At 31.1% G+C, this 27,354-nt stretch overlaps 1 protein-coding gene across 9 annotated transcripts in view; it reads left to right on the forward strand.

Moving 5' to 3' along the window:
* Positions 1 to 27,354, forward strand: part of LOC145334908 (multiple C2 and transmembrane domain-containing protein-like) — a 159,323-nt gene that overhangs the window by 21,401 nt on the left and 110,568 nt on the right. For 7 of the 9 annotated variants that reach the window (XM_080180532.1, XM_080180531.1, XM_080180530.1 and 4 more), the window contains exons 7-9: positions 9,962 to 10,017; positions 16,149 to 16,209; positions 17,465 to 17,615. In XM_080180532.1, the coding sequence (XP_080036658.1) occupies positions 9,962 to 10,017; positions 16,149 to 16,209; positions 17,465 to 17,615 (268 nt within the window). Of the gene's footprint in view, positions 1 to 9,961; positions 10,018 to 16,148; positions 16,210 to 17,464; positions 17,616 to 22,567; positions 22,738 to 27,354 lie in introns of those variants that run through there. The other 2 variants (XM_080180538.1, XM_080180537.1) reach the window with 2 other exon arrangements.

Raw genomic sequence — 27,354 nt, forward strand, 5'->3', positions numbered from 1 at the left:
CTAGCTTAACGCCAACTTGTGGAACAATTATAGTTCAACTGTTTATGATATTTTATGAGAACATAAATGCGTACAAACAGACAGACATAAACCTTGCTACTTTTGTATAAGATTTGGTGTCTTTTTACAAACACTTTTAAATATAAAGAAAAGTTTTTTTTCTGTCTGAACTCTTCTTGTATATGAATTTAAACCAGGTTTAATTTAGTTAAATCGAGCTTTCGTTTTATACTTTACTCCATTATCTTATACTATCGGCTGCGCCCCTAGTATCTAGACGCTCTTTATTTATGGTTGGAAAGGACAAAAAAATATCCTAAAACAAATCCAAGACTTAAATCTAAAAATGAAATAGCCTAAACCAAAACCTGAACCTATTTGAAGCTTCCCTAAATTGGAAAACTCAATCGGTTTAGTAGTTATCAAAATCTTAAGCTAACGAACATTAACACTTGAAGAGTGTAATGATTGAACAGTCAGAATATAAATCGAAACAAATTGAAAGTAATTTTTTTTTTTAACTGCTTAAATACAGAATATTGTTTAAGGACATACTTACATTTTTAGGACTTGATTATAAATATGCTTCGCTTATAACATTGTACTTTGCTGTCCTAGAAATCAGTATTCCAAAAACCAGATCAATCGGATAATTTTATCTCATAAAAATTTGTCGTTAAACAAGTTTAAAGTCAACATGTTTAAAAGCAGAAGCTGGTGGAGGCCATGGCTGAAGGAGGAGACAGGAATATCAACTTATTCCTAAACTTCAACCTCACCAGGAAGAGGTTGTCTTTACTGGCTGAAGTGCGAAGATTCAAAAAGGAGAAGAAAATAGAAAAATATGAGGTCAATGAAAATGGCCAAATATCCATCAGAGTGAGGAGCAAATGGATGAAAGTAACTCAACATTATTCAAAAAAGACTGACATTCAACCAAGTGAAATGATTTACACATACTCTAATTATAAACTTCAAACAACTGTAGAGGATTTGTATTCTCGCTCGTAAATTGGTATATAGTTATAAAGTTATGTAGATACTACTGACACTCTAAATTATTTTCTCTGTTATTTGTTTTACAATACAACACACACACACACTCACGCGAGCGTCTCCTCAACATAATCACATTACACTTCCCCTTAAACTTTTTTTTACTCAAACGCACACACACATAAAATTCCTCTTTTCTTTACCACACGCACGCACACGCACGCACACATACATTTATAATTATATACTCACACTTACATTTATTTGTATTTCTAATTTTTTTATCATTTATAATTTAATTACAATGTTTTTGTCAATCACTAAAAGTTTATTTTTTCTTAGTAAAATGGCTTATATTCTACTTTTCGTTTTGTTAATCGTTAATGTTTTTTTTTCAAACATTTATTCTACTTATGGTTTTTATTCATTTTCATAAGTTTAATTTTCTTTTTCTTAACCCTTACTTTAAAATACATTTTTTTGGATATCTTTTGCTTAAAATGTTTTATAAATGGAGCAAAATAGGATTCTGAATTTTGAATTAAACAGTAACTTTTTCTCAATTTTAAATAATGAAACGATAAATGAAGATTTATTATTTAATCCATATGAAAATATTGATATAAAATGCCAATACTTTGATATTTGTAAAGTTATAAACCACTAAAATCAAAGAAAGGTTTAAAAATTATAGGTTTAAATATTCAAAGCCTTCAATCAAAATTTATTGATTTTCAAGAATTTGTTGATGAATTCTTGAGGCAAGGTTGTTATCTTGACATTATATGCTTAGGGGAAATCTGGAATATAAAAAATGATGATTATGTTAAACTAAAGGGGTATGATTTTATATACAAATGTCGATCTCAATCTAATGGAGGTGGGGTTGGTATATATATAAAAAAAGGTATTGCATTCAAGGAAATAAAAGCTTTATCTAGATTTGAGGAAAAAATAATTGAAAGTTTAACCTTAGAGATTAGTATTGGGAAAAATGATAAAATATTTCTAACAAACGTCTATAGATCAAATTGTAAACATCCTAATCTAACTGAAAGTGAGCAGTTAGACAGGTTTATCAACTTATTCTCTGACTTACAAGCAGATCTAAATAGCCGCAGATACCCTTCCTATATTATTGGGGATTTAAATTTTGATCTATTAAAATTTGAACAACATGATAAAACTAGATCACTACTTGAAAATAGCTTTGCAAATGGTTTCTTAGAATTAATCTCATTGCCAACTAGGATCACTCATACAAGTGCTACTCTCATAGATCATATTTATACCAATGATAATAAAAATAAGTTTGAGTCATTTATTATTACAGCAGATATTTCTGATCATTTCCCTACTTGCACTATTATTCTTGACAAAGTTAAAGAGTCTGGTCCTGTTTTTATTCAAACTCAAAATTTTAGTGAGGAAAATATTTCCTCTTTTAAACATGATATGTTAAATGCTGATTGGAGTTCTGTGTCTAATAATTACAGTGCTCAAGATGCATATAATAAATTCTATAGTATTTTTAATGAGTCATACTCAAGACATTTCCCATTTAAAAAAGTTCAAACTAAATAAAAATATTCATAAAGTTGAACCTTTTATGACAAATGCTTTGCTTAAATCTAGAAAGACAAAATTTGAGTTATATGACATTAAACTTAGAGAACCAACTCAAGAAAACATTTCTAAATACAATGAATATAGAAAATGCTATAATAAAGCAATTAAAACAGGAAAAAAATTGTATTTTCAAAAATCTTTTGAAGAAAATAGGAATGATTTGAGAAAAACATGGTCAATATTAAGGGAAGCAATAAGGAAGCAAAATGACAAAAGTTCAGTCATAACTGAAATTTTTAGTGATGGGGTTTGCTATAAGGAGGGGAAAGATATTTCTAACAAATTTAATGAATTTTTTACAACCATTGCAGATGATATTACAACTAAAATAAATCCATCAGATAGAGACTGCACTTATTATACCACTGCATCTGACTCCATATTTTCATTTACTCATATTCAGCCTAAAGATATAGTAACAATTGTAAATGGTCTAGAGTCTAAATCAAGCCAAGACATGCTAGGTGTTTCTAATAAACTTATGAAAAAAATCATTGAAAATATTGCTATTCCTCTCACTCACATTATAAATTTATCCTTACAGTCAGGCAACATTCCAAATGAGCTCAAAATAGCCAAAGTTTTGCCAATTTTTAAACTTAAAACAAAAGAATCGGATCTATTAAGTAACATGTCTAATTATAGACCAATAAGTCTTTTGCCAATCTTCTCAAAAATTCTTGAAAAAATAGTTGCAAATAAACTTACTGCATATCTTGATGAAAATAACCTTATTTACAAACATCAATATGGCTTTCAGAAAAAAAAGTCAACCATACAGCCCATTTTTCATCTAATAAATGAAATTGTAAAGAATAGTAATGATAAAAAGTATACAGTTGGAGTCTTTTGTGATTTACAAAAAGCTTTTGATTGCTGTTCTCATAGAATCTTGCTGGACAAACTTTCTAAGCTTGGAATCAATGGTACAGAATTGACATGGTTTAAAAATTACTTAGCAAATAGACAACAATTTGTTTACATCAACAATGAAAAGTCTGATATGAAATATATTAACAAAGGTGTACCTCAAGGTTCTATTTTAGGACCCTTACTATTTTTAATTTATATCAATGACTTAGCTAAATGTACTACTCTATTTACATTACTTTTTGCTGATGATACCAGTTTTTTAATTTCGGGTAAAAACCTTCATGCAGGGATAAGGGATGGGAAACGTAAGAAAAAATTATTCCAGGCCTATTTTCCAACTAGGCCTAAAAAACTAGTTTCGGGATGACGCAGTAGTTAGATTTGAAAACTATGAACAATGATGAAATAGCTATTATATGAATGCAAAGAAAAAAAGTATAGAATAGAATTCAGGTAGTTGATTCCACCTAGCATAAAATATAATAAAAACTTTTCAAAGAACCAATATGTTAGTGGGTTTAAGTAGAATCCCGTTAAGATGGTCATTACTTCGCCACCCCCCCCCCCCCCATTTAAAAAAAAGTTTTTTTTTGAGATGGTTAAATCTGATTTATTTTCAAACATTTTAAGGGGGGATCTACTTCACCCCAAAATTTGTATATAGAAATAAACACCGCTTTAGCTCCCCAGCTTTAATAAATAAATTAAGTAGAATTAAATAAGTACATGGGTAACATTCTATCAACTAATTGTTCCATAGCATACATATAAATTAAGAATTAAAAAAAAAATAATTTTACGTTAAAAATTAACAGAAAAGTTTAATTAAGTGTGCAATAATTTTTACCAAAATTAATGAAAATTTTTTTTAACAAAACACAGTACACTTTTTATTTACATATTGAACTAGTTTTGTATTTGTAATCATTTAGGTGGGCTATCAATTCCACATGAAATATAACTTTTAAATTGTCTAAAGACATGAGTTTTTCACATTTTTCTGAAGTATAAAATGTTGAATCCTACGCAGTCTTCAAAAAACGATCTCTCTGTTTATGTTTTGCTATATGGACATTTATTAATGTGTAGATTTAATAATAAGTTGATGTGATTGAACATCATATATATTGTAGTCATTCTGATAGCAGAAAATTTCCATTGTTTTCATTCTAATAGCAGAAATTTATGTTTGCTTGAATTAATTTAGCCAATTAGGAACTGGGGGACGCGTTTGTTATTAATTAATTGGTTAATGCTAAAAGCAAGTATCAGGCTATTGGATATTGGCCTACAGCCAATAATGAACTGGCGAAAATGAGTTGATTTTATAGGCAAAAAAGAAAAGTTGCCCCATCACTTTTAAAAGGAGGCTGAGACCTAATTTTCGGTCAGGTTTCCCATCCCTTATCCCTGCCTTCATGATATTATTGATATTCTTAATATTGAATTAAGAAAAATAACTTATTGGTTTAGAACTAATGAGTTAAGCCTACATCCATCAAAAACTAAATTTATGATATTTACAAAAGATGAATCAACAATTGACTTTGATAGCATTAGTATTAATCTTGATCACAATAATGATAACCAAAATGATCCAAATTTGGTACACAAACTTTCATATGTCAACTCAAGGAGTGAAACTCCTGCAATTAAATTTCTAGGTGTTTATCTAGATCCTAAATTAAACTTTAAATATCATATTGATATGATAAATAAAAAGATTTCACGCTCATTATTTGCTATAAATGCTGCAAAACATATTATTGGTGGAAAAGCATTGCAAACTCTATACAATTCACTTGTCCATAGCCATCTTACATATTGTGCCCCAATTTGGGGAAGTGCAGCAGCATCAACTCTTGATAAAATTGTAAAACAGCAAAAAAAAGCACTGAGAATAATCACCAACTCAAAATATAATGCACATACTACAATTTTATTTAAAAATTTAGAAATTCTTCCTGTAACTCAACAAATTGTCTATTCTAAATTACAATTTATGTTTGATTACGTTAATCATAGGCTTCCATGTTCTTTTGATAACATATGGATTAGAAATAGCACAAGAACAACAAGAGTCCTTAGAAATAATCAACAGTACAATGTTCCATTTGTTAGACTTGAGACATTTAAAAAATTCCCTTACTCTGATCTACCAAAGTTATGGAATGAAATCATTATTCCTAATACTAATCCTAATCCTGAAAATGAAAATAATAATAATAATGACGAGGTTATTTATACTTTTAGCACAGTTATGTCAAGAAAACAATTTTGTATGAAACTCAAAGATTTTTTGTTGGAAAAACTTAATTTTATTTGTAATAGAGAAAACTGTTCTGAGTGCATAAACAGATCTTGAAAATTGATTTCATAAAAAACCTAGTGATTTTTTTAAGTAGGGGGGGGGGGTTGTCTTTTGGCGGGGAGGGGAGTGTTGTTTTTTGGCGGGGAGGGGAGGGTTGAATATAGGGCAAAGCTCAAAGTGGCATTCTATAAAAAATATTATTTTGAATTGAGAAATTTCTGTTGTTTTTTTTTGAAAAATAATACAATGACAAAGGCTTGACGTATTGCTTTTTTTTCCTTTTCATGTTTTTTTTCTTTCTCCTTTCTTTTTATAAAAACTTATTAATCTTCAATGATATTTTAAAACTTGAAATATGGTATTAAAATTATATACAACAATGATCTATCTTATTATTTTTCCTTTTTATTCTCTTTACTTTCATATTAATTTTGTTTTATTTTTCTCTTAATTCCTTCACATATTTTTTTTTTCATTTTTCTTATTATTTACTGATTTCTCTAACATAATATAAATGTTTATTTGTGTTTTTTTTTTACTTTTTTTTACCATCCTCACAACTCAATTTAACTAAATTAAAGTTTCAATTTTCCCTTTCACATTTAATTTGTTTTATATTCTTTTTTTTTCTTTTCGTCTTCTTTAAAAAGGGGCTTCAGGAATCAAATACACTATCCCCATTTTGGTCAAGATAGTACTCCTGTAGCTCCTGGTGCATATCCTGAAAATTTTACTTCTTTTCCACCAATTTATATTTAGTTAATAATTAATCTCTTAGTATATATTATTTTATTTTGTATGAGACTAAACATCATAATGTAAACTCTAAATTGTCGATAGATAGCAGCAATTTAGAGTATTGTATGTGCTATCTCCTAAGCTAGGGGGTACCTGGCAGCACCAAATAAACATTATTATTATTATTATTAAGACATACGGATATTCTGGTAACGATTAAAGAGTTGCCATGCTATATAAATCCTACCTAACGGACTGACGGACGGACCTACCCTAATTTAAAAAAAGCTTCGCTTTTAATATTTGCATAAGAAAACATGAATAGAAAAACATGAAAACAATTTGTCATGCCTAAGTACGTCTGATCTTTTCAGGGATATAAAGGGATAAGACAACGGCCGATAAATGGATGTACATCTCCAATAATGATACACAAAAGTACCCTTTAAAATTAGTGGTTGAAACGTTCGAACACTAACTTAATCAACCAACCAATCAAAATTTACTTAAATTTATTTAAGTCCCCAAAGTTGTTAGGCCAACGAATAAGAAAACGCTATTTTAAAACTTTGGAGACTCGTCCAATAAAAAGCCCATTGTTCCGTTCTCTCTGGATCTTTTGATTAATTGTGTACTAAGTAAAAAATATACAATATTTTTTTTTAGTAGCGAAGCTACTCTATAATTCACTTTGTCCGTCCGTCAGTCCGTCCGTAACGCTATGGGGGAAGTGGGATTTACTCAGCTCCTATAAAATTTTTTGACAACATTCCCAGCATTAAGGAGCACAATTAAGTATAAAACATCGATGGCGGTAGGACCGCTTTTTAGAAGGTTTTAGGCTATTTTTGTATTTTTCACATTTTTCTTCATATCTTCAGTGTTTATGGTGCGATTTTCAAATTTTTTCCGTTATAGATATCTAAATTATTTTTCCAGTCGTTTAAAGAAAACAACTATGACGGTCAGACTGCCTTTAAGCAGGTTTTAGGCTATTTTTGTATTTTTCACATTTTTCTCCATATCTTCAGTGTTTATGGTGCGATTTTAAAATTTTTTTCAGTTATAGATATCTAAATTAAATTCCAGTCGTTTAAAGAAAACAACTATTACGGTCAGGCCGCCTTTCAGCAGGTTTTAGGCTATTTTTGTATTTTTTGTATCCATGATTTTATTTTTATGCTTCGCTACTTATGGATGTTGTCATCCTTGTTCTTAATATATTTAGAAGATTTTTTTATTTATGAATTTTAATAAAAAAAAGATGACATCATCCATAGGTAGAAACCACGCCAAACAAAAATGGACGGAAAAACGAATATTTACAATTATAGATTAAATATAGATAAGATAGAAGTCTGATTATTTTTAGTAGCGAAGCTACTCTTTAATTTACTTTGTCCGTCCGTCCGTAACGCTATGGGGGAAATGGGATTTACTCATCTCCTATAAAAGAAAGAAAGCTGAAATTTTTTGACAACATTCCCATCATTAAGGAGCACAATTAACTATATAACATCATTGGCGGTCGGACGGCTTTTTAGCAGGTTTTAGGCTATTTTTTAATTTTCCACATTTTTCCTCATATCTTTGGTGTTTATGGTCCGATTTACAATTTTTTTCAGTTAGATATATCAAAATTAAATTTTCCGTCGTTTGGAGAACCATTAATGACGGCCAGACTGCCTTTTGCAGGTTTTTGGCTATTTTTATATTTTTTACATTTTCCCCAATATCTTTGGTGTTTATGGTCCGATTTTCAAACTTGTTTTAGTTAAAGATATCAAAATTAAATTTCCCATCGTATGAAGAAAACAACAATGATTGCCAGACTGCCTTTTTGCAGGTTTTGGCTATTTTTATATTTTTTACATTTTCCCACATATCTTTAGTGTTTATGGACCAATTTTCAAAATTTTTTTAGTTAAAGATATCAAAATTAAATTTCCGGTCATTTGAAGAAATCAACAATGACGGTCAGACTGCCTTTTTGCAGGTTTTTGGCTATTTTTATATTTTTTACATTTTCCCCCATATCTTTGGTGTTTATTAATCGATTTTCAAAAAATTTTCAGTTAAAGATATCAAAATTAAATTTACCGTCGTTTGAAGAAAACAACAATGACCGTCAGTCCCATGCACGAAATTTTGTGCTTCGCTACTTATGGATGTTGTCATCCTTGTTTTTATATATCTATCCCAAAATTAATTAAATACAGGATGTTTATATGAACTTAATTTTAATTTATTCTTCCTAATTGGCAAAGGAATCTATATTTCAAGTTTGAAATCAATAGGACAATTTCAGCATACCCAATTAACAATAAGAGAAATCCGTTACAGTTGGACGGACGGACCAGCCCTCATTGTAGAAAAGCTTTGCTTTTAAAACCCAAAAAGTAAAATTCTGTATCTTATAAACTCTAGTAAAAAGTAAAAAAAAAAATTTTTTTATCTTATTCAAGTAAAATTAAAATGTATATTTTTCTGTTTGAATGAAACTTAGGAAACAAGGAATGTATATAACACATAAAGATTCAAAATTTGGTAGCTCCATTTATTTTGTCAATAAAATTCCAAATAAGGTTCACTTAATAGTTAAATTTTAGATACGAGGCAACTAAACTCAAAATTATTATATAAAAATTGACGACTTAAATAAATGTTATCGCATTGTTTCAAGGTTTTTTGAAATAAATTTCTTCATCAAATCAAGGGAGGGAGGGGGACATTAAATTATACTGGCAAAGCTATAAAAATTGGAAAGAATTTTAATGAATATAATAGATTTGAAATCTGCATAAAATTTTAAGGATTTTTTATAAAATTTGTTTTTTATATAATTCATTATTTAAAAGCGCAAATCCAATTTAAGTTAATAAATTTTGACCAATAGGATAGGTGGATTGGAAACTACCTGCGCTCTAATTGGTTGAATGATGTACGTCACTGAAGCTTCTCCAATCAGGGCGCAGATAGTTTTCAAACCACCAATCACAGATGTCAAAATTATTTAACTTAATTTGTATTTGCGCTTATAGATAAAGAATTATACAAAAAACGAATTTTATAAAAATTCCTTAAAATTTTATGCAGATTTCAAATCTATCATATTCATTAAAATTCTTTCTAATTTTTATAGCTTAATATTGGCACCGGATGTTTTAAACCCACATTTTATAACTTATTAGTTAGAACAAAAACTTTGAGAACTTTGCTTTTCTTTAAATAATTAACAACTTTGGGGACTTCATTTGATTTTGATTGGTTGGTTCATTAAGTTGAGAGTCCAAACGTTACAACCAATAATTATAATCTACAACAATGGTATCTTGGGGAAATACGTCAATATTTATCGGCCATTGTGCTATTTCTTTATTCCAGCTGGATTTTAACAGAATATTTTTTTTTCAGAGGAGTGTCAAGTGAAAATAGTTCTTCTTTCCCTGCTATCTCTCTTATTGGCCGAGGTAATAATATAATATTATAAGCATAGTAAATATCAGCTGATTAGTTACATGTATAGTAAAACGTTGTACTGGTACTTGATTACCGCGTACAATTATGAAAAGTAAAATGTTGTCTTTTGTGTTGAAATATATGTTAATAGTTCTTATACCCCGCTATCTCTCTTATTAGCCAAGGTATTGATATAACATTGTAAGCATAGCAACTCTATATGTTAATAGTTCTTATACCACACTATCTCTCTTATTGGCCGAGGTAATTATATAATATTATAATAAGCATATTAAATATCAGAGATGGGGTTTTAAAAAATGCCGCGTTTTTTTCGACAATATTTTAGACATTGATTGATTGAACGATTATTATTTTAGCCATTTGTATAATGTCTAATACAACTTAAATCCATTTTTGCTGCATATTTAATAATGCAGCAATTTATTAATTTTATTAATTTACTCTGTGTTGAAATCCCATCGTCTTTGTTTAATCAATCAATGTCTAAAAAATTGTTGAAAAAACGCGGCATTTTTTAAAACCCCATCTCAGATAATTGGTAGGTACAATAAAACGTGGTAGTGGTACATGATTGCCGCGTACAATTATGAAAAGTAAAATGTCGTCTTTTGTGTAGAAATAATATTACGAATTAATAATTTAAACAAAGATAAGAGTAGCTTATATATCTCCACTATCTCTCTTACTGGACGAGGTTATTAACTTAACCTAACCTAATCCCGTATAGGTCAAATATCAAGGTCCCTACAGTTTTCTACATTCTGTGGCTAATTTAGGTAAAGCAAAGAAAGATGTGGTAAAGAAAAATTAACAAAGTTTTATAACCTGCAATGCTATGCAAGTTTTCTGTCAACACATAATTCATGTAATATAAGGTTAAGTTTCCCTAACATAGAATGTTTCTTGTTTATACTAATACAACACTGTTTCTTATAACTAGCGGCTTCGCCCCTAGAGGCCTCTTTCAGCTCTGGACCTCAGTAAAAAGAGACCCTTATCTGTTCAGTGGTTATCGAGATCCTTCGTTACAGACAAAACATGCTTACAAATTATTTACCATTTTTGAGAACACGAAAAGCTCTGATACCTCACTCTTATTTATTAAATAAATCGAAAATTAGGGGTGGGGGTGTTCTTTTCCCTTTCTAGCCCATGCGGGGACCCTAAACCTGCGGGGCCCACACCTGCGACGTCCTATTGCTGCGGGGCTACCCAGTTCCCAATATATTCTAAACGTACCTAAAATAACAAACAAACAAGTGAAGAAATACCTCCCCACATTATTTTCTATTTATTAAAAACAGGGAGGGGGGGAGGCCAAAATTTTAGCAGTACCTGACAAAGTACTTTACGTGAAAGCCCCGTCGTGTCTTCTTTAACTCTTATTACATTTTTTGACGAAGCCCAAAATACATAACTTTTGCACCACGTCGTTATCCTGGGACGTCATATTCTCCATCTCTTTTTTAAGGATTTTCTTTCCCACTTATCCTCTCATCTCCCTCATTTTATGACGTCACAGGAAGACGACGTTGTGCAAAAGTTATGTATTTTGGGCTTCGTCACATTTTTTTATTATTTGCGTTTTTCATCTTTTCGTTTCATGGACATATTTCTCCTTGGTTTCTGTACAGAATGGGCAAAAAAAATGTTTAACCAGGGATCTAAAGGGATAAGACAATTGCCATTATATTGATGTACATCCCCAATGATAATACGCATAATTACCACTTTTGTACTCTAAAATTAGTGGCTGAAACGTTTGAACACTCAACCTAATGAATCAACAAATCAAAATTCACAAAAAAGTGCCCAAAGTAGTTAAGTCAACGATAAAAAAACGTAAATATAAAACATTGGGGACTAATAGCTGTCCAATCTCTCTGTTTTAAAAAACTAATACACTTAATCTTAGTAAAAGTAAGGCTTTTCTACAGTTAGAATCAGTTAGTTAGTCCGTTCATCTGTACAAAGTTTCAATTTAAAAACTTTCAATGTTATAACCTTAACCAGAAATTTTATATCTTCATTAAAACATGATAGTTGTTCGTCCTATTACCATGATTTTCAAATGGTGATTCCTATGACAATCTGATTTAGAAATATACTGTTTCTTTGATATTAAAAGTGCAGTCTCAATAAGTTTGTTAATTATCGTTTGTTTATCTAATTTGTTGAACTTCGCTTCTGTGAATATTGTCATCCTTGTTTATGTACAACTAGCTTCTTAAGTAATGACGATGACAATTTTAGTTTTTACTTGATTTGTTATATTAATGCTTTTAAAAAGTTGTCGATCTAGTGCAGTTCACGGTAAAATGTTCGTGGAAATGATTATTTTAAAAAATCTTTAATTTTTAAAGGCTGCTAGCTGCCAAACGGCTGAACGTACATGTAATGGCCGCACACCGTTTTAAGCGGCATAAAAAGGCCTACAAATAATATTAAATAGCCAAGATCCAATAATGCACAGGAAAAGCTTCACTGAAGAAAAAACGCGTAATATGTCTTTTTTGCGCATTTATGTGCACTGCGAGATAATTGTGAATTATTAATCAATGACTAATACAGATTATTTTAGGCCTTCTGTTATCGATACAAATTTTGTGAAAGCATAATCTATACATTCCACCGTTTGTCAGCTAACAGTCTTTAGATTCATAGATTTTTGGAGATATTCGTTACCAGGAACATTTTACCGTGAACTACACCAGATCCTAAGTTTTTGTTTGATATTGGTCATATTGTAATTAAATATAACAAGGTAAAAATAAACAGAAATGATGTCATTATGTTGTCTGTCTCAAGAAAAAAGTAAATACATTTTTATATAAGAAAAACAAGGTTGACAAAATCCATAAGTAGCAAAGCACAAATATAATGAGATAAGGACAAACAGTCATAAAGCCTAAGTATATTATCCTTATATTAAAATAACAGGATGTCTGTGTGTTTGTATGTTTGTAATGAAGGATCTCGCTAACCGCTAAGCCTATCAGGTTTTCCTTAACAGGGTAGCTCTCATAGGTTTATAACTATATGGGGCAGGGCACCACCTCCCTCTTAAGAGAAATCACAAAAAAATCTAATTTTTTAAAATTTTCTTGCCTCAGAGGCCTCTAGGGGCATAGCCGCTTGTGTTACATAAAGTAGAAAGTTTTTTTTGTTTGAAGCGTTATAATATCCATTATTTAGGGTTTTTTAGATTTATTTTTTGGAGTGGTTTTAGGCTAATTTTATGCCCAGTATATGTACCCTCTGAATACAGAACCCGCAGATACTAGGGGCACATCCATTTGTTGTGATAAAAAGTGGGAGAGAGGAAAGTTTTGTTGTAGCCTGACCAACTGATTGACCTACCAAATAAGGTATATACTGTATGCTCTAAATTACAGGGTGAGAGGGGACAATTGGCTGTTTAAGTCCCCAAAGTTTAATAGTAACGTTTTCTTATTTTGGGGACTTTTAATGAATTTTGATTGGTTGGTTAATCACATTGAGTTTCGACTACTAATTGTTATCTACAGCATTGGTAATTTTGTATATCAACATTAGGGATGTACATAAATTAGTCGGCCATTGTCTTATCCCTTTAGATCCCTGTCTAAAATAGAATCCTGGTTTACAAGTTTATGTATGAAAGGACTGATTTTTTGCTGTTTTATAATCATAAGTTTATATTAAACTTATATTGTTTTTCTTGTTTTATGAACCTTTCAAATTATCTGAAAGCCTTTGAATAATAGATTTGCTTTGACATTGGGAAAGATCATTACAGTTAATATAACACAGGAATAGTAGGCACATAGCATTACCAGAGAGATAGGGGACAATGGGATGTTTATTACGCTAGTCCCCAAACTTTTATGAGAACGTTTTATTAACAACTTTGGGTACTTTTGATTGGATGATTAAAAGTTGAGTATTCAATTAACTAAATTTATCGGGTGGGTCATTTATCCTATTGGCAATTTATCTTTTATCTTGGGAGGAATGTTGTATACACTCCCCAAAATAGTTATAAACCTTTCCTGGACCTATGAGAAACTTCACTGTAAAAGAAGAAAAATTGAGGTTAAGCTACACACAAACAGACAAACATCCTGTTACTTTTATATAAAAAGAGGATCCATTATTCCTGAATTCTAGCGGATGGTTTGTGGATCAATCAGTCTTTTACCTGACTAATGGTTGGCAAGCAGGGAGGGGACAATGGGCTGTTTATTACACTGGTCCCCAAAGTTTTATGATAATGTTTTCTTAATCGTTGTCTTCACAACTTCGAGAACTTTTGTTGAATTTTGATTGGTTGGTTTATAAAGTTGGGTATTCAAACGTTTTAACTACTGACTGGTAATTTTGTTTATCATCATTTTAGATGTATATCAATTTAATTGTCATTGTCTTATCCCTTTTGATCACTGATTTGCACTAAAAATTTCCCCCGACGAGTGGATGCGCTTCGTGTTGAGCCACGGTCATGCACGGGTCTTAATATACCTTTACTTCACGTTTAGTACACTTGTCAAGAGTGTTAAATAACTGTTTTCTTGTGAAAAAGGGTAAATATGTTTGTAACTAGCATGTAATTATCTACCATATTTTCCACACACAAAATATGTTTGCGTTTTATATTATTTGTTCAGTGTATATTTTAGTGTTTTGAGTTTAAATTTAAAGGTAGATTATTTTAACGTTAATGTTTAATCCCCAAACTAAGGTTTACGCCCCTATTTTTTTTAATTTGGGAAAAACATTTGGTAGATTTTGCTTTTCATAGTGCCTATAAAAATGACGTCATATTAGCCTACCAATGCCATTGGTAATTTAGTCTAAGTATTGTCATATCATTATTTATTTGTATTGTAAGACGTCATTTTTTATTGTCACTATGAAGAACTTTATCTTATATATACAATTGTTAGTTTTATGGGGCTAAAATAATGTAAATTGCTTTTCTCAAATGTAGTTGATTACAAAAAGTACAAAACTCTTTACATAATTTCTTGCTGTATATTTCCTCAATATCTGTCAGACGAAGGAAAGTAATATTGGTTTACATATCTACTCTTTCATTTAGTACCAAACACAATATGATTTAGAGTGATAAATGTTACAATAAATGAGACTTACATATGACACTTTAAATTCGCAAAATTAATTGCAACTACTGTTATGTCTGATATGTATGTCATGCGTTTGACATGACAGGTGTGAGCAGTAATAGTATACGACGTAATTACTTACTATCTTTTGACTTTAAACAATAACAAGAAAGATACAATCCATAAAAGTAGATAAAAATACAAATATTTTAAAAAATCAAGAATAGCTAATTACGCGAGTCGTTGATGGCTAGACAAAGTAATCAATTGGTCAAAGATATCTTTACAATTCTTCTTGATCACTAGAAAATTTTCGGATTTGGTACAGTTCATAGAAAAAAGTTCCTGGTAACGATTATCTCGAGAAATCTATTCAGCAAACGGCTTAATATATTATGCCCACACATCACTATACGCGTCATGGGAAGCCCTATAAATAATTTGGAATAACCAAGACCAAACGATGCACAGGAAAAGCTTGACTGAAGAAAACAAGCATAAAAAAGTATCATATTAGCAAGCTGTGAGATAACTGTTTATTAGGATATATAAGTTGGAATGAATTTAAATGTTAGGGGGAGATTTGGAAACTGCATCAAATTTTAAGGATTTTTATAAAATTCGTTTTTTGTATAATTCTTTATCTAAAAGCGGAAATACAATTTAAGTTAATTAATTTTGACATCTGTGATTGGTGGATGGGAAACTATCTGCGCTCTGATTGGAGAAGCTTAAGTGTCGTACATCATTCACCCAATTAGAGCACAGGTAGTTTCTAATCCACCTATCCTATTTGTCAAAATAAATTAACTTAAATTGTGTTTCCGCTTTTAGATAAAGAATTATACAAAAAAACGAATTTAATAAAAAATCCTTAGAATTTGATGCAGATTTCAAATCTCCCTCTAACATAAATTCCTTCCAACTTATATATCTTACTGTTCATTAATAATTAATTAATGTCTATACCCGATTATTTGTAAAATTTGAAGTGACTTGTATGTTTTGTTCAGGTTCAGTCAGTAGAAGTTCATCACGTAGATCAACCAGAACAAGATCAAGATCACATCATAGGTTAGTACCAAGGATAAGACAATGGCCGATAAATTGATGTACATAACCAATAATGATACACAAAAATACCCCTTCGTTAGATTGAAATAAGTGGTTGAAACTTATATATCAACCAATCAAAATTTTAAATCAAAAGTCCCTAAAGTTGTTAAAGCCAACGAATTAGACAACGTTATTATAAAACTTTGGGGACTAAAAGCCCATTGTCCCACCTCTCCCTGGGTTAGTACATTCTTTTTAACCCTAAGGTCCGAAGGGGGAGAAGGGAGGCATTTTTTCTTATATTGTTGAAAATAAACCGTTTTAAGTTTTCAAGTTAAAAAGAATGGTATAAAAGGGATTAAAAAATTATTTAGGACTTGGACTGGCTTAAAAGTTATACTCAGAAATTATCTATTAACATAAATTTGTTTAGCTCTCTAGTTCTAATGGGGAGCTGAGATAATAAAAATATCCAAAAAAAATTAGGAAACCTTTTGATATCTATGCTTTTTAAAGTATGACAAAGTAAATTACATACTAGATGTTTATTGGTATAGGAAATATTAACAAAAAAATCTTAAATATAGATCAAGAAAAAAACTGAAAGACACACAAATGTCCATTTCCAATTATACATAGAGTAGCTTTGCTATTAAAAACTATATTCGAAGAAAGTGTCAAAGTTAATACATTGTCGATAGTAATCCTTCTTTTTGCACATATTAAATTGTCAAGAGGGTACTTAAGATACTATTTAGGATACCTATAATGAGAATTTAATCATTTCTAAGTGCAAGATTACAGGGATCTAAAAGAATAAGACAATGACCTATAAATTGATGTACATCCCAAATGATGATTCACAAAATTTACTCTTCTGTAGATTACAAGTATTGACAATCAATCTAATGAATCAACCAATCCAAACGTCCCCTAATTTGTTAAGCCAACTATAAAAAACTTAGGGGACCATAGTGTAATAAACAGTCCAATGTCCCCTCCCTACCTGGCAAGATTAACTTTTTTATTATTTTCATCTTGATTATTTACTGGTTCTTATCAAGGACACTTATTAGCAAAGCTACTCTATAATTCTAATTGTCCCTCTGTGCATATGTACGTATATCTATTTGTCCAAATATTAATTTTATCTACTAATCTATCTATCTAGAGGGGACCTCAATTTATCTATCTAACTAACTTTATTTTTATAAATATATTTTTAATATTTATCTAATTATCAATCTGACAAACTATCTATCTATCTATCTAGAGAGGACCGGAGACGGCACGCCGACGGAGACCGGAGTATTGCAGCTGAAATTGAAGCTGTACAAAAGTCTTCAAACTTTTCCATATTTGGACTTCTCAAGCAGAAACTTAGAGTTAGCAGTAGAGATAAAATAAACCAGTCTAAAAAAGAGGTTAGCGTTTATTTTGACTGAAGTCTGAAATAGTTGGATGTGTGTTTGTACGTTACTTTATATCTCTAGACGACTGAAATGATCTAGGGCAGCTTTTATGCTATTTTGGGAGAGGACGGGCAGTCGCTTTTAGAAAATATCCTTTAGGATAAATGACTTCATTGCCCCCCCCCCAAAAAAAAACAAACAAAAAACATGAGAGAGGAATGTACTAAATCTATTATATTTTTTTGGGGGGTGGGGGGTGTTAGGGTGTAACTGTACAGCCCTAAAAAAAATGTTTAAAATCTACCTGATTGGGAAAAATAGGGGCTTTGAATAGTGGCAGGAAACACCTTGGACGTCCTTGATTATAAGAATGTTTAAAGGCTCATATGATATGTCAAGTGTCTCAAAAATCAGCCACGTGACGACATAAAATGAGGGAGTTAAGAGGAAAAGTGGGGAAAGCAATCCCTAAAAAAGAGATGGATAATCCTTGATTTTTATGACGTTACAAGGCTGACAAGTATTAGTAGATATTAATGATTTTGTTTTTAATGAATAATTCAAGAAATTGTATTTAAAAGTTAAATAGGTTCCTAATGAAGCATTTGAAATATTTGAAAGAATCTTAATGAACTAGTTGAAAAGAAAACAAGAACGATTGTGTCTAATAGAGGCGAGACCTGTTTTGAATTTTTAAAAAAGGCTTTTAAATAGTAAATTTTCATTGATCTTGGGTAAACCTATCTTAAATTTGGTATTTATGGATATTATCCTTAAACTAAAGTAACAGGATGTTTGTCTGTCTGTTTGTCTGTACCGAAGGATCTCGCTAACCGCTGAACCGATCGGGTTCTTCTTAACAGGGTATATTCTCATAGGTCCCGGGAAGGTTTTAACTATTTTGGGGGAGGGTACCACCACCCTCTCAAGAGAAATCACAAAAAATCGAAATTTATTTTAAGTTTCTTGACTTTAAAAAGAGAGTTCAACGCAAACATAAACGTCAAACGCACCATAGACATATTTTAAATATGAAAAAGAACATTTAAAGTGCCACTAGAGGCCTCTAGGGGCGTAGCCGTTAGTGTTATATATATAGGCTCAGAAATCTTAAGGGATTAGACAATGAACGATAAATTGAAGTACATTTCGAATAATAAGGTTATAGGTTAAAATTTTAGAGCTTTTCATAGTGTCTCAAAAAATCAGCCGTTTGACGTCATAAATGTGAGGGATTATCCATCTCTTTTTTATGAGTTTCCTTTCCCACTTCTCATCTCATCCCTCATTTTTATGACGTCACACGGCTGATTTTTTAGACACTTTGTACAGCTTACAAAATTATTAGTTGAAAAGTTTGGACACTTATATATTGAACCAACCTATCAATATTTTTATTAAAAATAAGTGGGGGAAGGGGGTTCAGCAAACGAAAGGCGTTTTGAGGGAAAAACAAGGATGACAGCATCCATAAGTAGCGAAGCTCAGAAATGATGAATGTATATTATGAATATATTTTCCATATACCAGTGTCATACTCATCCTATATATTTGATGAAATAGGGATATGACGAAAACTTCAAAATCTAGGAATCGATCTAGCACCACAATATATAAACAAATCTTAATGAAACTTGATGGAAATATGTAGACTATTAGCCTATTCAATCCCTGATAATTTCAGCCGTAAATTTTGAATAGGAATTGAGAAAACAATAGAAAACCTAAAAATCTAGGAATCGATCTAGCACCCCTATTAATAAAAAAATCGTAATAAAACTTAAGGAAAATATGTAAAATGTAAATTTAAGCAATCCCTGAAAATTTCAGCCCATTATCTTGAGAAGTTGAGAAAATCAGAAAAACATGAAAATGTAGGAATCGATCTAGCACCCCAAATGACAGACGGTTGGACAAAACAATGTATAGATTAGATGGGCATATGTTATAAGAATCTTCACTAAAAATTTCAGCTGTCTATCTTTTATAGAAGCCGAGAAAATCACGTTTCCCCCACTTTGTCTCAGACGGACGGACGGACAGACGGACGGACGGACAGACGGACGGACAGACGGACGGACAGACGGACGGACATTTCGAATTATAGAGTAGCTTCGCTACTAAAAAGAATAGACTCGCAACTCTATCTAAATTTCTAAATTACGAATTAGCCTGATTATAAACTTTTTCCAAGTTAAGAAAATTAAGATTTTAACTTTTACCCAAGGAAAAGTTTTTATCCCTTTAGGAATCTTTTAAAGCTTATTTATTTTTATAATTCATGAAAATTGTATTTCTTTATTTTCAATATTTTTTCGATTATAATAAACCAGACAACATCCATAAGTAGCGAAACACCAAAAATCATGGAATTGACAAACATACAATGTGAGAAAAGCAATATAGATAATATGCAAAAACTCACAAAAATCACGAAACCTTTCAAAAATAAGGTTTATATCTCATGAGGCACAACCGACAGACAGAAGGATTGATTGATTGACCGATAGACAGACGGATTGATTGATTGACCGATAGACAGACGGATTGATTGATTGACCGACAGACAGACGGATTGGTTGATTGACCGACAGACAGACGGATTGATTGATTGACCGATAGACAGACGGATTGATTGATTGACCAACAGACAGACGGATTGATTGATTGACCGATAGACAGACGGACAAAACAATTTATAGACTCGATGCGCATATGTCTTAGGAATTTTCATTCCCATATAAACAACCCCTTAAATAGTGGATGTAAATATTCATTTATTTCCCGGAGGTAGTCATTTATTTCCCGGAGGTAGTCATTTTTAGAAGATTTTTAATTTTTTTTGGAAGATTTTAGAATTTTTATTAATTATTAAAAGAAACTTGATATCAGGGATATAAATGATCATAGCGGGGAAATAAAGGAAAATTAAACCACATTTTAGAATAAAAAAATGAGTTTTTTGTTTAAATGAGAATGATATTCCTGTCCAGTTTTTTGTTTAGGAATGAATATTTCTTACCCTCGTGAATAAATGATGACCTATCGGTCCATCGTTTATTCCCTCGGGTAAGAAATATTCATTCCTAAACAAAAAACTGGACAGGAATACCCCATTGAAATTTCAGCTGTCCACCTTTAATAGCAGCAGAGAAAATTACATTTTCCTAATGACGTTACGGACTGACTGACGGCCAGACAAGTTAATTAAAGCGTAGCATCGCTAATCTATAATACTAAGTAGAACAATGTTTGTCTGTCTGTTTGTTTGTAGCAAAGGATCTCACTAACTGCTGAACGATCGGATTCTCCTTTACAGGGTAGCTTCTCATAGGTCCCGGGAAGGTTTATAACTATTTTCTTAGGGGGTGGGACACCCCCAACCCCCCCCCCCCCAAAAAAAAAAAAATTTCCCCTCCCTCCAAAATTTTTTATTTCTTTATTTTTCTTTTAAATCTAAAATACGAAACCTCTTGGGACAAAGCCCCTAGAGGCTAGGGGCGAAACCGCTAGTAAAAAAAAATCCCCCATCTGGTGTAAATTTATTAATACAGCTCACTTAAAATGTAAACAGTACTTGATTAGTAATGAGGTTATCATCATCGGAGTTGAGATTATACCTAGCAACTATGTGGCAAATTAGATTGTTTAGGACAATTCAGACAATTCTATAAATATAGATAGATAACTGGACAACTACCTGGATCCCCCTGCTGGGGTCCTTTTTCGTCTGCTAGCAACAACAGACGAACCAAGTAAATTGCTTCATGCCTTAAATATCACATTTACATATATTATAGCGTTACGGACAAAATGAATTGTAGAGCCACTTTGCTACCAAAAAATATTTAGGATTAATGCAGCTCATGTATTCTAAACTAAACAAAAAGAAATACAAAAAAGGATATTGGACGATAAGTTAATGTATTGTGTATCCTCGATTAAATCTAATTATATAATAAGTAACTGGAATTGTCTGAAATGATCTTCATTAAAATTTCTTTGTGTATCAATATAAATACATATTTGCACATGTGAAACATAGAATAATGGAGAATACAAAAAAAATAAGAATAAAAGGATTTCTAGAAATTTAAACAGAAGAAAAAGCTTGTTATTAAAATTTTTAAGTTTATATTTATAAGACTAAATGTATCTTCATAATTTAGTGTAATTGTGAAAGACAAAAATATTAGATAAAGTAGTATGGTTGTATGGTCTGAAGCTTAAGATCTCAATAACCTTTGAATCCATTGGGTCCTCCATTTTGGTAGGCTGCTCTTATGAACTGTGGGGTTTTAGGCTGTTTATTTTTTTATCAAAAGGGTGGTTTTGTGCTATTTTCTGTAATTTTGTACTCTTTTGAATGCAAAGAACCTAAATGCTATGGGCGCAACCGCTCGTTTCATAATAAAGTGTAAATATTATTTTGGGCAAAATAATCATTAATCCAATGAAATATCTCTCTAAATTTTTTTGAATAAACTTCATTGAAAATTAGCTACCCAATTAATCATCTATAGTTATCAAAGTTATCTATATTTAGATACTTTACATATACTCATGACTATAGGGATAATTAAATTAAGTATTACAAAAAATCTTCATTTAGTAAAATAAGTTTTAGGTAATGAAAGTTATATTATGATTTGATAAATTATAATTATTAGCAAATTAATAATTCTATAACTTTTTTTAAATTTCACACAAAAAATTAAAAAAATAATGTAATTTAAACTTGCTTATCCTATAGACCTATAATATAAAGTGGTAAGGTTTTTTGTCTGTAGCTTAAGATTTCTATATTTAATGAACCGATTGGGTTTTCCATTTTTGGGGAATTTTACATTGGTCCTAGGATAGCTTTAGGCAGTTTTTCAGATATTAGGGGTGTAACCGCTAGTAGACCTTTAATTTACCTATCCAAAAATCTCAATTACATACATATCATATACATGCTTCAATTATGTAATAACAAACTTCAGTTAGTAGCTACACATATTTTTCATAAGCAAGAAACGTTGTTTTGGTGAATTTAAAAAAAAAACTCTATAAAAAATGCAATTGTGAAATTTTGGCCTATAAAAAATCCAGCATTTATCTCATAAAAATGTTTATTGCAAGAAAGAATAAGGTGAGATTATTATTCAATAAGTCAAATTATGAAATATAGGTTTCAAAGTCAATTTTAGGTTCTAGTCTTGATTTTATAGGTCCTGATCCTCCAGGTCTCCAGCAAACTTTAAATGACTCCTGCGACCTTAGTTTTTTACTTTAATTTCTAAACCTGTCCTTTACATGTCTAAATGACATTCAAAATGTGAAAAACCGCCGCTGTTTTTCCTCCGAGGGGGCCCAACTGTTAATGGTTAAGTATAATTCTGTGAAAAAATCGGATTTTCTGAAGCATATCCTTCATTCGGTCGGTTGGATGGTAATTCTTATGTTAATTGTTTATAGGCCCATTTTTTTTATTTCAGTAATTAAGTGAAATTGCGAAAAATAGCTTAATAAATCACCAATGATTATACACAAAATTACCCATTCTTTAGATTACAATTAGTAGTTGAAACTTGACACTCATAATAAACCAATCAAATAAATTCAATAAAGTCAACAAATAAGAGACCCTTACTATAAAAATTTGGGGACTAGAGTAATAAACAGCCCAATGTCCTCTCCCTCCCTGTATTGAAAAACTCCTATAAGATCCATACCTAAAATCACCCTTCTGCATGACTATCGCAGGTTGCCAATATAATAAAGCCATTCATTCCCCTTTTGACTTTACCCTTTCTCCTTCCCTGACCAATATATGAGGACTAAATTAGCAACAAAATTGACGTTAAAATTAACAATATCCACTTATTCTGTATCCATTAATGTAACAGGATGGATGATAATGATATACAAGGACGTGCAAGGGCAGGGGGGGTTAAAGGGGTGTTTACCCCCCCCCACCCCCAAATGAATAAGGCATCCTTAAAATTTCTTATTTTTAAATTTTACCAATCCCAAATAAAAAAGCTTAGACGTCTTTGCCTCTATGATATAAAGATTACTCCTCCCAAATAAAAAAGCTTGAACGTCCTTAATGATATGCCTACTTTTTATCTGGTATGAAATAAGCGAATAATACAACAAACTCACACGCACACACACACATACACATACAAACACACACTCACATACACAAACAAACACACACTCACACATATACACACAGACACACAAACACACACATAATATAAATAATACCTCTGTATTCTTGATTGTACATAATCTAATTTATCCTACTATTTAGTTAACCTCATAATAATACATATATATATCCAGGGATCTAAAGGGATAAGACAATAACTGATAAATTATTATACATCTCCAATAATGATAAACAAAATAAAGCCTTCTGTAAATTAGAATTAGTGGTTGAAATGTTTTGACACTCACTTTAATGAATCAACCAATCAAAATTTGCTGAAGTCTCCTAATTTACAAAAGTCACCAAAGCCAACGAATAAGAAAATTTAAAACTTTGGGAACAAGTGTTATAAACAGTCCATTGTCCCTTCTCTCTGAGATATATCATATACATAGACAAATACAACAAAGATATTAATCCTTGTTTTGTTAATGAAAATTTCACCTAATTTACATCCCTCCTTTTTAAAAGCGAAGCTTTTCTATAATTAGGGTCGGTCCGTCCGTCCGTACGTCCGTCCGTCCGTCACGGATAGCTTTTTTTGTTAATTTAGACATGTTAGAATTGTCCTATCGATTTCAAATTTTGCATGGTGATTCATTTAGTAGTTAGGTACGATTTAGAAAGCGTAGCAACTCTATAATCATTACCAAAATGTCCGTACGTCCATTTTAAACATGTTAATTTTTTTACTTTTTTAAATAGCCTTTTTCGTTAATTTAGGCATGTTAGAATTGTCCTATCGATTTCAAATTTTGCATGGTGATTTCTGTAATAGTTAGGTACAAGTTAGAAAGCGTAGCAACTCTATAATCATTACCAGAATGTCTGTACGTCCATTTTAAACATGTTAATTTTTTTACATTTTTAACAACAAATTTGTATTTGCCCTAATTATCCGATTGGTCTGATTTTTGGTATACTGATTCCTGGGACAACAAAGTACAATATTATAAGCGAAGCAACTCTATAATCAAGTTTTAAAAATGTAAGTATGTCCATAATCATTATCCTGTATCAAGCAGTTTTTTAACAAATTTACTTACAATTTTGCTTTGACTCTTATACATTCGCATTCTGATTATTCAGTTCTGACATTATACAAATGTTAATGTCCGTTTGTCGTACCGTTTCAGAGCTTCGCTTTTATGGATGTTGTCATCCTTGTTTTACAACCTCTATTGTTGGGACGGTGCCCTAACCTGCAGGGCTATTATGTACTCTATATATCTTGACCTTAAGTAATTCACAAGTATACGAAATATTACCCACCCCCTTATTTACATTTTATTTCAAAGTAGTGGGGGGGGGGGGGGAGTGGTTCCAAGTTTGACAGGAAAAAAAATTCTTTTTAATACTAAATTAAATAGATGTAAAAGACTTTATTTTAAGAATATTTCAGAAAATTTTACAAAATCTAAGCATTTCTTCAATCTTGATTGTATAAAGTAATGATGTGAGTTTTTGTTTGTTTAACCATTAGATCAACATTAAGAATATCGGCGGTTTCCCTCAAAGTGGTTAATCGAGCTCTGAACCCCCTCCCCCCTTATTCTTCAAAAAATTGAAAATATGGAGGTAACTTTTTCTGCCTTAGGATAGGTTAGGTTAGATTGTATTAGGTACATGATAACCCCCGCAGGGTTAGACATATTGAATAAAAATCTTTTGCCCCCCCCCCCTTATTTTCAATTTATTTTTAAAAATGGAGGGGGGGCTTGTGCTCGTTGGACACTTTGGGGGAAATTACTAAAATATCTCTATGTCAACATTGACTAAAGCAAATAAGAAAATGATACACTTGTCAACTGTAAGTACCTGGAAGGGAGGGGATACTGGTACCAAAAAGTTTTAGACCAAGTTTTTTAACTATTAATTTCCAACCAATTGTTTAAATCAAAACCTGACGTAATTTTGTTTATCATCATTACATTTTAATTTTGAATTTAGAAAATTAGACATTTGTCTGGTTGTGATTCTGTCTTATAAGATCTCATCAATCGATTAAGTTGACTTTATTTCAATATCTGATAATTAATCTAGGAATCATATGATCGTTTTAAAGTTTGCATGATAATTCCCAAAACATTAACATAAATCTTTACCAATGGAGAGGTCGTCAATTTTACGATGTATTGTCCCCCCCAACGACAGCTGAAAAACTGTTTCGTGATTTTTCCCCGGATTAATTTCTTTGTTGGTATAAGCTGTGTAAGCTGCGTATTAAGATATATAAGTTGGAAAGAATTTAAATGTTAGAGGGAGATTTGAAATCTGCATCAAATTTTAAGGATTTTTTAAAAAAATTCGTTTAATTTTGACATCTGTGATTGGTGGATGGAAAACTATCTGCGCTCTGATTAGAGAAGCTTAAGTGTCGTACATCATTCAACCAATTAGAGCGCAGGTAGTTTCAAATCAACCTATCCTATTAGTCAAAATTAATTAACTTAAATTGTATTTCCACTTTTAGATAAAGATTTATACAAAAAACGAATTTTATAAAAAAAAATCCTTAAAATTTGATGCAGATTTCAAATCTCCCTCTAACATTAAAATTCCTTCTAACTGCGTATCTATAATTAAGTTTCAATCCGATAACTTTTTTTCAGCTATATTACAGTACTACATATTTACATCTTAGTTTCTTGCACTAAAAGTAATATTTATATTTATGCTTCGCCCTTATAAATATTATCATCCTTGTTTGAGTAAAATTTGTCTCAAAATCATAGAATTTCAATTATACAAGGATTTCCCAAAATTTAAAAGCTTTTTGACATATAAATCTTTGAATTTCTCTTCAGTCTTTCATAGAACTACATATTTTAAGAAATATTTCATGTTTATGTACTTTGAAGATTCAAAAATACTGTACATTCAGTGTTTGTCTGCATATATATCCTTAAAATGAAGTAACATGATGTTTGTTTGTCTGTCTGTAAAGAAAGATCTGGCTAACCGCTGAACCGAGTGGGTTCTCCTTAACAGGGTAGATTTTCATAGGTCCCGGGAAGGTTTATAACTATTTAGGGTAGGGTACCACCACCCTCCCAAGAGAAATCACAAAAAAATCGGGAAAAAATTAGTATTTGAGAGACTTCAACGCAACATAAAGAGGTATCGTAGAGACTTAAACAAAACAAAAAACATTTAATGTGCCACTAGAGGCCTCTAGGGGCGTAGCCGCTAGTATAAATATAAGGAAAAACGAAAATCTGTTAAATGAAATCTATATAAGTTTTTAATTTCTACAATTAAATGTACTTGTTATACACGTAGCTTTATCTTTAAGTACACAGTACATAATACATATACATCTGGGACAATGGGCTGTTGATTACTCTAGTCCCCAAAGTTTTATAATAACGTTTTCTTATTCGATGGCTTATCAACTTTGGTGACTTTTATTGTATTTTGATTGGTTGGTTTATTTAGCTTAGTGCCTAAACGTTTCAACTACTATTTGTGGTCTATAGGGGGGGGGGGGGGGAGGGTAATTTTGTGTATCATCATAGTGGATGTACATCAATTTATCAACCATTGTCC

The sequence above is a fragment of the Acartia tonsa genome, chromosome 13 (genome assembly GCF_053477335.1).
Source record: "Acartia tonsa isolate MP-2025a chromosome 13, ASM5347733v1, whole genome shotgun sequence".
NCBI lineage: Eukaryota > Metazoa > Arthropoda > Copepoda > Calanoida > Acartiidae > Acartia > Acartia tonsa.